Source organism: Bombyx mandarina, chromosome 05 (assembly GCF_030267445.1).
Source record: "Bombyx mandarina strain Sakado chromosome 05, ASM3026744v2".
NCBI lineage: Eukaryota > Metazoa > Arthropoda > Insecta > Lepidoptera > Bombycidae > Bombyx > Bombyx mandarina.
Window position 1 is genome coordinate 4114704 of NC_143212.1, and position 15766 is coordinate 4130469.

At 38.4% G+C, this 15766-nt stretch overlaps 1 protein-coding gene across 2 annotated transcripts in view; it reads right to left on the reverse strand.

The window, feature by feature from the left end:
* Positions 1-3269: 3269 nt before the first annotated feature.
* The window catches only part of LOC114246003 (solute carrier organic anion transporter family member 4A1), a 65765-nt gene continuing 53268 nt past the window's right edge, over positions 3270-15766 (reverse strand). For both annotated transcript variants that reach the window (XM_028178366.2, XM_028178367.2), the window contains 8 exons: positions 13204-13306; positions 9535-9656; positions 8617-8865; positions 7533-7740; positions 6805-7031; positions 5968-6109; positions 4981-5163; positions 3270-3934 (listed from right to left, as the gene is read on the reverse strand). In XM_028178366.2, the coding sequence (XP_028034167.2) occupies positions 3691-3934; positions 4981-5163; positions 5968-6109; positions 6805-7031; positions 7533-7740; positions 8617-8865; positions 9535-9656; positions 13204-13306 (1478 nt within the window). In that variant the 3' untranslated portion in view covers positions 3270-3690. The remainder of the gene's footprint in view (positions 3935-4980; positions 5164-5967; positions 6110-6804; positions 7032-7532; positions 7741-8616; positions 8866-9534; positions 9657-13203; positions 13307-15766) is intronic.

Here is a 15766-nt window from a genome sequence, read left to right on the forward strand (position 1 = left end):
CATGGACCTTTATAGAACATCGGATTTTGAGCTATGAAACTATTCTATCTGTATATTCGAACAATGCAAGATTAAAAAGCGTATATTTAATTGTTATTCCATTAATAAAACCACATCTGCCATTCAATACATTTATTTCAATACCTATCACTAAACAATCAGTCTTCAACCAAAATTTTACAAAAAAAATTAATACAATACAGTAACTACAGTACAAGTTCATAAAAAAATCTAGGAATAAATAAATTACTTAGTTATTATAGTTTAGTTACCTAACTATTTACAAATGTAAAAGTGATGTTTAGGAATTGCTATGTTTAGCAAAATACTTACAAGGAATGTGTTTCAAAACATTTCAAAAAATCGTGCCTTAACAATTATTGTACTTGACATAACTATTATCTAACACAATACGACGTGTAGGTGCTATAATACAGTAATCCTCCGTAGAACGCGGTAGATTGGTTCCGCGTTATATAAGTATTCCCATATAACGCGTTTTTACGACCTTGTTTATCGGTTTATTTATATAGGAACGCCTTGTATAATAGTTTAAATTTTTTATTTTAAACTAGCTGACCCGACAGACTTCGTTGTGCCTCAATCGATAAATAAAATACATACACTTTTGTATAAAATAAACTTAAAACAAACAAAAGGAATCCATCCGAGGGGGGGCACATCATATTTTTATTTAATTCCGAGCATTTTCATATTTATTTACCTTATAAACCTTCCCTGGACTTCCACAAATAATTCAAGACCAAAATTAGCCAAATCGGTCCAGCCGTTCTCGTGTTTTAGCGAGACTAACGAACAGTAATTAATTTTTATATAATATGTGGTAGATAATATTTATAAAGATAAAATTTAATCTAGGTACACCTTTGAATACGCAAATTTAATAAAATAATTTAATTTTGTAATAACACAATTGACACACGTGCAAAGGTACGCGAAGCTAATAATGGACTGCACAAATTATTTTAAATTTCACAGTAAACAAATATGTATTTCGGAAAACCCCACGTTACGTTGGCGAAATACCCGTGTTATACGCAGGATTGAAATCGCGTAATATGAAAACGCGTTATAAGGATACCGCGTTATAGGGGGATACTTAATCATCTCTAAACAAATATTATGCGAATAGTAACCGCAGCTACATTACTTACAGTTAATGCGAAACTTCACATTCTGTACAAACCAGGTTGGACAAAGAATCTTTCATTAAAAACAATGTGTGTGACGTCACAGGCCGAGCTCCGGGACAGCAGCGCTCGACTGTCAACTGTTATCAACGATGAGCATTCAACTTCAGAATCCATAGAGATCACATCAGCGTTCCGTGTGCTTTATCTACTCTTATTTGCTAACAATCTGTAGATTAATTAAGTGAAGTCCGTGGACATCACATATTGTACGCCGCCTCTGAGATATGAGGTCTACGTCTCTTCCCCTTCAAGCCGGAGCACGTGAGACCTTCGCAGAAACAGGCAGCGCTATTTGTTAATTTTGTGTTTGAGTGTTTATTTCACAATTTCGAAATCATTCTAGGACACTTTAATTACTCGAATTACGTGTTTAAAAATATTAGAAAGGTTGTTCCAACTATACACTTACCCACTCTAACCGGCGCCATCTAGGCGGGCTTCGGACAGTCTGCCGACCGAGAGGGCTGGTGGTCGTGGCGCCGACGACCGCCAGTCCGGCGTCCCGAGGGGGAGGGTGATGGGAGAGATGTGCTCCGCACTAAACGCTTCACTTTCCCCCCTTTGCCTTGTCATGAGTTCTGTCTCATGCGAGGTTTGGACGTTGGTTGTTGAGCGACAGGAGGTTTTAGTCAGTTCGACTCTGACATACCCCGCCCAGTATCCCCACACACACACGCACAATATGTATTCAGTGTATGGTCTATGGCCGAGAGTGGCCGGTTGTTGAAATTGCCTTCATTAAAATAATATGTGCTGCCTGCCTCATGACCTATATACCTACAGGGTTACAGGTTAAGTCGACCTATTCCCTTTAAGAGCGTGTAGCTTACATCGTTTCTGACTGATTTGACTGTGAAACACCCTACCATAAATCTAAGCGATCTGGAGATATTTCAATTTAATTGTTTTTTATAAAAAATACCCGAATTTCGACTATCAGCTTAGATATTTTGAAATGCGTAAGTCTTATTATTATTATTACTTGATTTTTACTTGTAAAATAAGATGCTGTATGACCCCAATGACCAATATTGTACGTAAAATGAATAAACAAGTCGTTTTAGACGATTAAAACTTATAAAAAATTAGAAAGATTATTTTTCTTTCAAGGATATCTTAAAAAAATATTATGGCGCCTGTTTGGCAGATGTGCTTAACAATATCTACGTTTCATCAGCTATCCAACGAGGTATAGCAATCTAGGGTATATATAAAACATCATAGAAAATATTTAGTTGCGAGCCCCCGGGTAGCAGTACTTACAATCCCTCGCCAATTGTCCTTCAATGTTATTGCAGTGCGTGCGAGCCAGACAGACTGAATGTGTGGATGGGCATCATTTCCAATCATTTGATTGGGCCTTACTTTCTCCCCGACAATTTAAATGAGGTATACTATGAACATTTCCTGCGAGGAGACCTAAATGACCTATTAGATGATTTGCCACTCAATCTGATTCAATACGTGGTATCAGGTATTTTTTATAAAAAACAATTAAATTGAAATATCTCCAGATCGGTTAGATTTAGGGTAGGGTGTTTCACAGTCAAATCAGTCAGAAACGATGTAAGCTGTATACATACTGTGCCCAGCCCAGTGGCTGTGTGTTTATTAATATAGGTACTTTCAATTATGATTATACCTATAATTGAATCGAAATTATACAGAGAAAATAAAAAAGACCTTGGAAAATTGCTATAGTACAAATAAAGAATTTCATTAAAATAAAAATAAAATTAATATCATCAATTTAGTCGTAGACAGTTCAATGTGTGTTATTAAGGATAACTCATAGGCTATTTATTGGTCGGATCTTCATAAAACTTAAATGGGACCATGGGAGAAGCACTAACTTTTAAAAAAGAAAGAAGAAAAGAATAATCAATGTTGATTCACCTAGGATAAGTTTTGCGGTGACACACACATAAAAAACCAGTCAAATTGAGAAAATCCTCATTTTTTAAGTCGGTTACAAATAAGCAGATCGGAGTCAGTCGCGTCAAATTTTGACTTTTCGTCACTTGTACATTCTTTAGATATTCACTATGTATCTAGTTTTTTTTTGGTAGCTGTTTTATTATTTATAATTAGTCTTAAATATACTTTAATATTACAAACCCGAATATGTGATAGATTAATTGCTAATTCACGAAATGTCCTATCATTTGTGCGTACTGAACTTGAGCAGACGATATTTTCTGCGGACCAAGCTCGCTCAGTACCGTGCTCATTGGTACTCTGTAAAGGGTACCTTGTAGACTAGTCGTTACGGTTCATTATCGTTCCCGAGTCCTGTTCAAAATCATCCGAGATGGTTCCTCAAGCGTGTCCTACGGTTATTGTCGTCTTTGAGCGACGGTGAGTCTCTATGCTCAGATGGGCCGTGATTGTGTCCAGGGTCGAACCAGCGCAGGCTAGTACACGAGGGCATTTTGCGGTCGCCCACAGCCGGGCTGGTGTGGACACTGAACCCAGTTCACAAATGATCACTGCACTCCAGGGCGGCGTTGCAATAACCATTAGCCTTGTCCAGAGTCCCATTCTGAACGATTCCACGGGCACCGGCGGCGGACCCGTTAACCTTGTCGCAGACGACCAGGTCCACCGAAGGTATGACCGCGTTGCTGCTGGCAGTGCCGGGTGGCCGGTAGAACCACCACGCCAGCGAGAAGAAGAGAAGAGAACAGAGCTTGCCCGCCAGCGCTAAAGCTAACATGTATCTGTGAACGAAATAAAAATGACAATAAATAAATAGATTGTTTCCAACAAAAAAACTATTTTTAATTTCATACATCGCACCTTTAGAATTGAAGTGGCTAATCAAAAATTCTGGTTTCTTGGTAAAAGTCAAAAATTTAATTAAAGAACTTTAATTTTCCAGTTTCGATTTTAATACTTTAAACATTAAAACGCATACCATAAAGATTAAAGTATGCGCTTTATTCAATTTTTATTTTTTATTTTTTTTATTGCGTTTATAGGCAGACGAGCATACGGTCCACCTGATGGTGAGTGGTTACCGTCGCCCATGGACTTCAGCAATGCCAGGGGCAGAGCCAAGCCGCTGCCTACCACTATATCTAATGTACGAAGGTCCACTAGTTGACTTGTAACTGACGCGAAATGATGGTGGAATATGTTGTTTAATGTGAGTGTGGTCTAGCAACTACCTTTATTACAAAAATATGTATGGAATTAATATTTCTAAATTAAGTAGTGGCCCCGCAGTAGTCGAAATTCGGCTTTCAAATATACGGAATTAATATTTCTAAAATACCTAGGGGTCCCGCAGTAGTCGAAATACGACTACAATTAATTGAAATTATAAGTTTGAACATTATTAGGGTTCTATTGTCAAATACTATTTATTATACTTCTATAATCACAGATTTAACCAAGACTACACTGTAGACAAATATTAATAAAGACAAACTATATTTAATTTTCTATTTGACCACAGACTATAAGCAACAAGAAAAGTTTGACAATAAACCAATAGTATCCATGTGTGTGTGTGTCAAATACATGGCAGTGCGTGTAATGTTTTTTTTAATTGATTTAATGTATTTTTTATGCATAATTAAAAATTATTAACATTCTACACTCCTCTATATTCTTTATAAGTGTGAGAAATTTCATACTCCTCCGTCCGTGCAATTTTCGTAAATTTATTTATTTATTTAATTAGTCTACTTACAAATTAAAAAGGGGTACAAAGTGTTTTGCTTCACGTATTCATATATAGATTATCCAAGTAAAGACTGACTTGCTCATGTCGGCGTTGCGGTACTGCACGCAGGCCCCCGAGGCGCCGCAGGACGCGGCCCACAGGGCACACGACGCGTCTATTAGGAACCCGAACAGCAGGGGAGCCGGGATGGTCCCCAGCAGGCGGACCTTGATCCACTGTATGCCCAGCGCGAACGATCTCTGGTCCTCGCGCACGCACCTGGGACAAGAGCGGGGGTCAGTCAGGGCGGGGTCAAACCGGGCTATACCACAACCAGATAAGTCTAATGTCTACGGAAATAAGTCTACGAATTGCTTTGGAACGACGCTCCTTATGGGACGGTGCGGACCCTATTTTGTATAAATCATTGTGAATAAAATAAAGTTGATAACTTAATAAAGTATTTTTTTTATCTATAAGAAAATCATAATAAAAAATGTATACCCGAATAATTATTTTCCTTATCCGGTATCCCACGACACCACACATATTTTTTATTTAAAGACCACACTTTCACAATTAGGCAGCAGAGCAGAATGATTAAAATAAATTCTATCAATATCACATTCACATAATGAAAATTATTCATAGTGGACATGTGTTGGTTTTTTGCGTTGTGATAATCTCACGTGCATTAAAATGGTAATAAATTGTCAGCAGTACTAGTTCCCTTTTTATTCCTGCCTAAGCTGATAGCCTTGAGAAGCTATTTCAGCGTAACCTTAACGAGTAGGTGAGCTCACGGGGCTCAAACCTGACGACGATGCTAACACGAACCCTAACAAGAGCCGTGCAGAGCAGAATCTACCACCGGATCGGAAACGCGACCCACTGAGAAGATCCAGCGAGAAACTCAGTGAGCTGTGTCTGTAGATCAATTTGCTCGCCGAGCTCTTCGTTGCAAGCGACAGGTTCGACTAGAACGATGACCGGTGCTTGAGGTACCTAAAAGCACCGTTAGTGGACCGGGAGGATCCGTAATGACGTGTCTAGTTCCCGGGGCGGCGGAGTGGTCGGTCTCACCGCAGCGTGGCGGACAGCGCCGGCATGGTGGCCAGGAACGTGCACAGCATCACGCAGAACGACAGCGCCACGAACAGCCACAGGAACGGGCAGTCCGTGCTGCAGATGCTGTTTATGGCCTCGTAGCTCTCGGCGGCGCCCTCTAAGTGCAGAGGACAGGTTTAAGTTGGGGCTTGCTCGTGAAGCTACATCTGAATGTCATGTTGAAAAGATAAGATGGCCGGCATCCCCGAGAAATTTAGCCGGGATCGGATGGACCCTAACCGGATATTGTATGTGTCGAAGGTACATGCAAGTAAGGCTCGGTTGCAGGTCCCGTCGGCAGGTGCTCAATAGCAAAGTATATTTTCCCGAGCAAGCTGACCCGGCAGACTTCGTAGTGCCTCAATCGATAAATAAAATACCTAAACTTTTGTATAAAATAAACTTATAACAAACAAAAGGAATCTGTCCGACTGGAGACACATCAAAGGAAAAACAAAATTGTTATTTTTATTTAATTCTGAGCATTTTCATATTTATCTACCTTTTAAACCTTCTCTGGACTTCCATAAATAATTCAAGACCAAAATTAGCCAAATCGGTTCAGCCGTTCTTGAGTTTTAGCGAGACTAACGAACAGCAATTCATTTTTATATATATATATATAAGTAGAGAAGAGATAGAAGATAGATAAGTAATAAATCCGATGAAGAGAAGTAGTTTTGCTTATAGTGTACCTTGGCCGAGTAGGACACAGCAACAGAACGTTAGGTTCTTTAAATGATTGCTTCATTAGTTTATGTCGTTGACCGATAGCTACTTTAACAAAGCTAGAATGTTCGTTTGGCCGCGTACCTCCGCCTGGCGCGTAGTAGAGTGGCAGCGTGGCGTTGGTGCGGATGCAGGCGCAGTCCCGGTACAGCACGGCGCCCCCCGCGCCCCCCCGCCCGCGCAGGCGCCGCGCCGTGCACGCCGCGTGGCACGCCGAGTAGTACACCGCGCCGTCCGCGCCGCACACAGGCGAGTAGCGCCAGCGCGGGCACGAGCAGCCCGAGTTGCAGTCCGCCAGCAGCCCGTCCGACCTGCGCACCGAGCGGGACCGGGTCAGGCGGCGTGACGGCACAAGGCCGGAGCCGTGAGCTCGACAAATATGTACCCATTTTCTGTGAACCAGGATTCGGAGGTCTGTAGCACATGACTTAAATTCACTTGATTCCGAACGCCCGTATCATTTGTTATCAAAAATTATCGGCACATTAGACTACCTTCTTCTGTCTGTACCAAACTTACAAGTAAAGGCTAATTCTTCTTCTTTTTGCTTCTGTTTTGCTTGTGTTCTTCTTACAACTTATAATTAAGTTTAAATAAATAAATGAGATGCTATTTACTGGTGAGATAATGATAATGGTTTTTCCAGTCTCAAAAAGTTGGGATAGCCGCTTGAGACTATCGGTGATTAAAATTAAAAAAAGCGGCTCCACTAGCCCTCGCTTGTAAAACTACAACACAATTCTATATTTATTAAATTCGCACAGTTTCATTATTGCTCTATCACGCTGAAGCACCACAGCTGATAGACTGACCCTGGCACGGCTGGGCTGTCGTAGGGCACCGTGAGTCCCGCGAAGGGGTAGTCGTCGCAGGACAGCACGAAGCAGAAGGTAAAGGCAGCCGCCACGAGGGTCGCGCCGATGCACAGCTTGATGATGCCGGCGCACGCCAGCCCGAGCCGCTTCACCAGCCAGCCACCCAGGAACGTGCCGCCGCCGCCCGCCGGGACCGTTATCAGACCTGGGACACGCCACGTATAGTGGAAGTAATCATTTTTATTATTATTGCTTATATGGGTGGATGAGCTCACAGCCCACCTGGTGTTGAGTGGTTACTGGAGCCCATAGACATCTATAACGTAAATGCGCCACCCACATTGAGATATAAGTTCTAAGGTCTCAAGTATAGTTACAACGGCTGCCCCACCCTTCAAACCGAAACGTATTACTGCTTCAGGGCAGAAACAGGCAGGGCGGTGGTACCTACCCGTGCGGACTCACAAGAGGTCCTACCACCAGTAAAAACGTGGCCCCAGAACCCATGAACCAGACAATGCCATCACCTACTACTGAAGTGGTATTATTTAGCAGCTGTCTCACCCTTCAAAGCTGACTGTGAGACTGCTTCACACCAGAAATACGTAGAACGTTGGTACCTACCCGTGCGGATTCACAAAACGCTCCACTACCACTAAATTACACAAACGGAAGTATATAATTTTACGGGTTTCGGTTTTATTATACGACGTTATTCCGGTTAGCGTGGTATGGACGTATGGTGCGTAGAGAGGTGATATATATGACTAGGAGATGGCAGTGCAAGGTAGAGGGAGAACAGGTCGATCGAAGAAGACATGGATGGAGTGTATGAATGACGATAAGGGAGAGAGGGGAGTGAGTGTTGAGATGACGGCTGATAGAAGAGAATAGAATAGAAAATTTCGTTGTTCCGACCCCCACCTAGGTGGAGAAAAAGAAAAAGAAGATTACATTATCGTGGAAGTCATTCGTACCTGCCCGCGGGATTCGAGCACCGGCACACATCGCTCGATAAGAATCGACCGGGCGTCTTATCCTCTAAGCCACGACTTCATCAAAATCACAAAAATATACCAACCTAAGAGTAACGCAGCTTCGGAAGCCGAGACCGCAAACTGGTTCTCAATTAGCTTCGGCAGGAAAGCAGCAAAACCGGATATGAGCATGCCCTCACTTGCTCCTGCCAGATTCAGGAACAAGAAAGTTGGGTTCTTGAGCAGCGCCACGGCGGCTTGTGGCAGCTCGTGCAAAGCGCTGAAAGCGGCTGACTTAGATGCAGCTCCTTCGTGTGCTTCGGAAACTTTGGATGCTCTGATCTCTGATGCACCTGGTAATTAATTTTTCGATAATTTCATAATGTTACTCAGTAGTGATCATTGGTTAGTTATCTTGAACACTGCAAATGTGGACCAAATTCTGTTCTTTTTTTTATTGCCTTTGTTGGCAGACGAGCATACGGTCCACCTGATAGTAAGTGGTCACCGTCGCTCATGGACGTCAGCAATGCCAGGGGCAGAGCCAAGCCACTGCCTACCAAACCTAGTTCAGACCAGACCTGTTCTCAGATATAGTCCATCTATGATGACGATATTAAGGTTTTTTTATATGTTTGTAAGATTACTGGTGGCCCGGAGGCCTTTCCAGTTTTGCCAGGGCAGGTGGGCGAGCAAGGGCTCAGCCAGGAGATATTAAGGTGTTCGGGATCAAAGTTATATCGTATTTTGTTTTTATTTGGAGAATAAGTAGCCATCTAAATCTAAATGTACACCTCTACAATCAGTAAAACATTCTCGCTACACAAACTCATCTTGACAAAACATATGAATATAACATAGTAATTATAAGTAGTTTGTTCTTGTCTCGTGTATTTGCTCGGTATTCATTCAATGTAGATTAAAAATATCTACAATAATTTATGCCCGACTCGGTAAAGCTTGTAACACGCCCTGTATATAGAGGTAGACCTTATCAATTGCCAGTTGCCAGTCAAAATTACCTGGTAATTCGTGGGGGAACGCCAACAGTGGTACCGCCACTATGAGACAGAGCAACGCTGATAGAATAAACCCGATCCACCAAGCACCAATCCAGACAGAGCTCTGAGGAGTGATTCCTAACCTGTTCCATGAAACAATTACGATGAATGAAAAATTACAACAGATAAAATTTAAAACTATAAAATTTTACTAATTGTAAACGGTGTGAGATCGTGCGTCATAAGAACATAGGCTTGTCTATTGACAATGTCATGAATTTATTTCTTTCTTGATATCAGATCAGTCAGATGTATTTTATGCAAAAATCGCTAGAGTATCGATTCTTCTATGTTCTATTTTTTTCTATTTTTTCAAGTTTTACTGTACATAGTTTTTACACAAATTATGAGGTTGCATTATTAAAAACAATATCACGCTTCAAGAATTGAAAAATTGAATTGAATAAAAAATTTGAAGATTAACATATTTTTTTACGTCTGTAATCCTGATCGATATACATATATTTATTGAGCAAAATTCAATTTTTGTCTTAGTCTGATCTAAAAGTAACTAAACTATTCTTTTGCTTACACCATACTTGCTATTCTACCTTTAAAAAACTTTAAAAAACAGTAAGACAAAATATCTATATTACGAGTTGCAGTACGTTCAAATGTGAAACTGTAGTGAGCGGTACGTATAATTTCAAACGTTTTCATATGCAAATACAATGTTCATACTAAATGCACCCGCGAAGCCGTGAGGTTCAGTTGGGTACCTACAAAAAGGGTACTTCATCACTAACTTTGCATATAAAGATATTGTTCAACATATCCAAAGTTGAGTGCATGTTTGCAATGTTTAAATTGCCTAGTCAATTATTTAGTGCAAACACTTTAACTGGTTATTGATATTGAAATAGCGCACGTGACTTATGAGGATGCTACCCTACTACTATTACGAATTTGTAAGCACATCAATGTAGTAGTGAGAGCACGGATAAGGGTAATCGGAAATGAGTTATTAAAATAAATTCTATGGTTCATTCTACGGTAGGCAGCGGCTTGGCTATGCCCCTGTCATTGCTGAAGGCCATGGGGCGACGGTAACCACTCACTGATGGTGAGTGGTGGGCCGTATGCTCGTCTGACTACAAGGGCAATAAAAAGAAGATCCCTTAAAGTATTATAATTTATTAAAAGTAATTAATTAATAATAATAATAATATAAAAAGTCGTGCTTGAAAGTCTAAGGTAAAGACAGAATACAAACACCAATCGTAGCATTAGATCTGTCTTTAATATCTAATTTCCCAATTATAACCAATCGATATTTTTAAACATACAAGTATAACAATATCGTTAAATTAATACGTAAAGCAGAAAATTTGTACCCCTTTTTACGAAAATTGCGCGGACGGAGGAGTATGAAATTTCTCACACTTATAGAGAATGTAGAGAAGAAGTGCAGAATGCTAATCTTTTTTTAAATTAGACATAAAAAAATCATTAAATCAATATAGAAAACATTACACACACTACCATGTATTTGACTTAAACACGTATAGAATAGATTAATATGATTAAATGTAGAAGTACAGTTTTTGACAACAGAACCTTAATAATATCCAAGCTTATAATTTCAATTAATATAGTCGAATTTCGACTACAGAGGACTACTAGTCTTATTAAAAACACCGATAACTACCCTAAACAAAGTGTTCGTAATAGTAAAGTGAATATCCAAAGGTTTCTCAGAGAAATGAGCTTCGGATATCAATTCGAAGGGAACGATTTTTTATATGGCACTTGTAGGTTGTTGAAAACTCATTCTCTGCTAAATCACATTTCGTTCCGCGAGCAATGAAGTCGATGTCGGGCTCCGAAACTAGGATAAAGTGCAGCAGAGATAAGCGATAGCGATTTTTTTATTCATGTACAATCTTATCTAATAGCAGTTATTTATTTTACTCTTCATAACAGGGAATACGATAAGATAACTAATGCAAAATAAAACAAGACACAATAGGTATGCACAATGGGATATCTTATCATTAAAAGTGATCCTGCAAATTACAAAGTACATAATAATAGGTTTGAGTGTGTAGATATTTTGACTCCGCTGCCATCCTAGAGATTGCTTACTCATATTTTTGTTATTGCTTAAGTGGGTGGACGAGCTCAGAGCTCACTTGGTGTTAAGTGATTACTGGAGCCCATAGAAATCTTCGATGTAAATGCGCCACCCACCTTGAGATATCAGTTCTAAGGTCTCAGTATAGTTACAACGGCTGCCCCATCCTTTAAACCGAAACGCATTACTGCTGCACGAAAGAAATAGGCGGGGTGGTGGTACCTACCCGCGCGGACTCACAAGAGGTCCTACCACCAGTAAATCCAATCCATTCATCTTTTTCATCCAATCTTTAAGATATAACCTAATGTTATGTATGAAAGCCATATGTAGTAACTACTAGAGGCAAAGAGAAGTATTTTTGTATGCTGGTAATGACAACGAAAATAACATGAGTTAGACGATAGTCTTTGTAACTAAATAGAGTGAATCGTAATTGCAATGATATGACAGCCATAGATAAAATAATTACTGAACTTTTGATATTTTACCTGCTGGTTTCATAGACAAAACTTCAACGGTGGAATTAATTTGGCTGAAAAGTTGCCTGAGCGTATACAACTCACAATGAGATGAATGAAAGCGAGCCAGGGTGAAGCCGCGTCGGTCTTTGCCTTGATATATTAAAAAGTTAAATTTTCTTGTCTGATTTTTAATGGATTTTAAGGATATCGATTGAATGTCACGTAAGATATTCAATGTTCGCTTTTGGAACGAAGTTCCTTATGGGACGATGCGGAGGGGTAACATAACCGGGAAATAACGTCCTTAATGTAAGATTTTTATTAGTAATGCACACAGTGTACGACTTATCTTTGTAATAACGTACAAAAAATAACATATTTTTTTATCATTCATTGACCACGATCTCAGAGCGTTCGTTTGCGCAATACACTAACTCATAAGCAAACAACCGTGAATGAAGTGTACCACAATAAGTTCGCACGTTACCGAATGACCGTGGGTTGTTGCGAAACCTCCAGTTTTATTTTCTTTATACCTCGAATAGAACTTAAAATTAATATTTTTATAATAAGGAACCTCGTTCATATCCGGAGTCCCACGACGCCACACATTTTATTGTTTTTAATGGTTTTTTTTGCTTATATTGATAGCTTATAAAGAGGTCTCAGTCCTCCGAATATTAAGCCTCAGCGCCTTTCGAAATAACATTTGATTACAAAGCGGATGTTATATTTTAAACGACAAAAAATCTAACATGTAACTTGCGAACCTTTAGAAGAATTTCAACAACAACTTTGCTGTCAAGTCATTGAAAATTAAAATGTAATGCAACCAGTTACAGGTTACAATATAACCATACATTACATATGCAAATTGGCTGTTTCGCGTACCTATGTACATATATAGCAGCTATGTAGCGTGTTGTTACATATTTGGAAAAAGCGACATTTTGTAGACACTGTGGGATCTAAAATGGGAACAAACAAGTCATTATATAGATACATACATCACGTGCATACATTATATATACATCATCGTGTCAATACAAAACTTTTTGTGACAAAATTATGCTGTTTTATGGTTGTACTCACGATCCGGCGTCCGTGGACAAGAAATCAGTGTAAATGGTCAGCATCTGCCCACCCAGCACGTAGCCCATGGCTGGACCCACCACTGCCATCGTGTAATACACGCCTGAAGTAATACACATTTTGTTAGCAATTGCTCAGACTTTACTTATATTGTGTTTAATAAAGCCTTATTAAAGGTTGAACATAATATCGAGCGAGATCGAGGGACTGCTGAAGGCTTATTAATCAGCCTTTGCAGCAGGCACTTGAGAGGAAAAAATTGTAATGATTATTTTTGTCTGATAGTTAAGTGTTAGATTTTTATATTACTAACATAGATTACAAGTAATTCTTATTAACAAACTGCTATGGTTTTTTTAAACTAAAAAAGTATAAATAATAATAATAAAGAATATAATTAATTTTATAACTCATATATTAACAGATACACCGAAATAGGTATATAAAGTTAAGATGATAAGTACATAAATAAAATAACAGATGTGAAAGATGTCTCCCAGAGAGCACTTATAGGAATTCCATGTATTGGTAAATATAATTATCTTATGGGATTTCTAAATTTTACTCGTTTGAGTTTTGATAGCATATGCTGTTTGTAAATCATCTTTACTTAGAGGTAGTAGGAGAGAGAGAACTATTTTTATATATAGCTACAGAGAACTATAGGTATAGAACGTGGTGCACGTAAAAAATAGCGTCACTATACCTATACACTGTATTCTGCGTTTTCTCACCGTGTCTAGCATGAAATAAATGCCTACAAATATTCCATACATGAGAAAAAAAAACATTTCGTAACTCTCTTTAGCAGCGAGCGAAATCCTAGTAAACACTTGATTGAATTAATTAAATTAAAACTTGTATAATAGTTTTCGGTTCAATATTGCGTTTTTTTTTTCGTGCCGTAATTAATGTCCGATGTTTTTAAGGACTTTGTATACAGTTATAACGTTGTAATTTTCGTTAACGGAAAAAAAAAACATGATAATATTGGGACTAGCGAATCAATATTAAAAGTTTATAAGTGTCAAAGATTTAAGGAGAGTCCTGAGCGGAGACAGCGTCTTGGTTGTACCCCTGGCATTGCCGATGTGCTTAAAGGTTAATGTTAACAATCTGTTCAGCTCCCTACCAAGGCAGGTTAAAAAATTTTAATGGGAAAACTACCCACATGAACACGTGGGCCTAGGAATAATTCATTTTCTTCAATATTTGAAACTATAATATCTTCAAAGCAATTGGTATTCCATTATTGGTCTGGTGACAACCGTAATTACAAGGAAATATTTTTGTTGTGCACAGTATTCAGTATTTAACGGCCGCCTGGTGTAGTGGTAAGTGACATGGTCACTACACAAGGGGGTCGCGGGTTCGAATCCCGCCAAGGGAAGATATTTGTATGATAAATATAAATGTCTTTTCCAGGGTTATGGATGTATATTAAATATATGTGTGTGTATAATAAAAATCTTACATTTATTTCCGTTATCTGGTACCTGTAACACAAGTTCTTTACGAACTTATCACGGGACCAGTTAACGTGGCGTGATCGTTAGTAAAATATATTAATATTAATATATTAATATTAATATTCATAAGTAACTAGCTTACTTCTCGCAACTTCGCCCGATTATTCACTTTCTTTTAAGTTTGTTTTGCCTAGTAACCACAATAACGTTAAAGTATTTCAGACTTTGGTATTTGTACAACCAATCAACAGAACATTACAACAGTACTTACAATGTTATAATCATATTTTCAGTTCATTTTCGGCAAAGCGATCGTATTTTCTGTGCGCTATAGCAACTTTGTTAACAAATATTACATACTTTTTTATCACATCCTTTTTCAGCAGTGAGAATAATTTTATGACACTCTAAACAGAAAAGGTGAAATATACAGAAAGGATAAATTCTTGCCGTATCATTACTTTAAAAATACATTATTTCTTGCTGTTTTCACTGCTAAAAGCCGCAGCGTGTGAAGGTTAAAGGTTGATCTATAGTTAAAGCTTAGTTAATTCGCGAGTAGCGAAGCCTGCAAATACTGTGGTAATGTGATTTTTAAACACATCATTTTAGAACAAAGTTCTTTATGGGACGATGCGGAGGGGTACTCTAACCGGGAGAAAACGTCCGTAACGTAAGATTTTTATTATTTATGTATAGTCTTAGTATGATGGCTATACAGTGTCTAATGTATAGTCTACGTAATGAAGGTTATTATTATTATTCATATAAATAACTGTTTCTTTGTATATTATTATTATATATATTTTTATAAGTCATTGTGAATAAAATAAAGTTGATAAAGTAACGTTGATTTTTTTTTATCAATAAAAAAATCAAAATAAAAGATGTATACCCGAATAATTATTTTCTTTATACTTCGAATAGAACTTAAAATTAATATTTTTATAATAAGGAACTTCGTTCCTATCTGGTGTCCCACGACAGCACACATCTTTTTTTTTTTAAGATGAATTCACTTTTATGCACATTTAACAAACTTAAAAGTTGGTTTTTATTACTTTTCTCGTATGATTTCGAATAGATTCAACTAC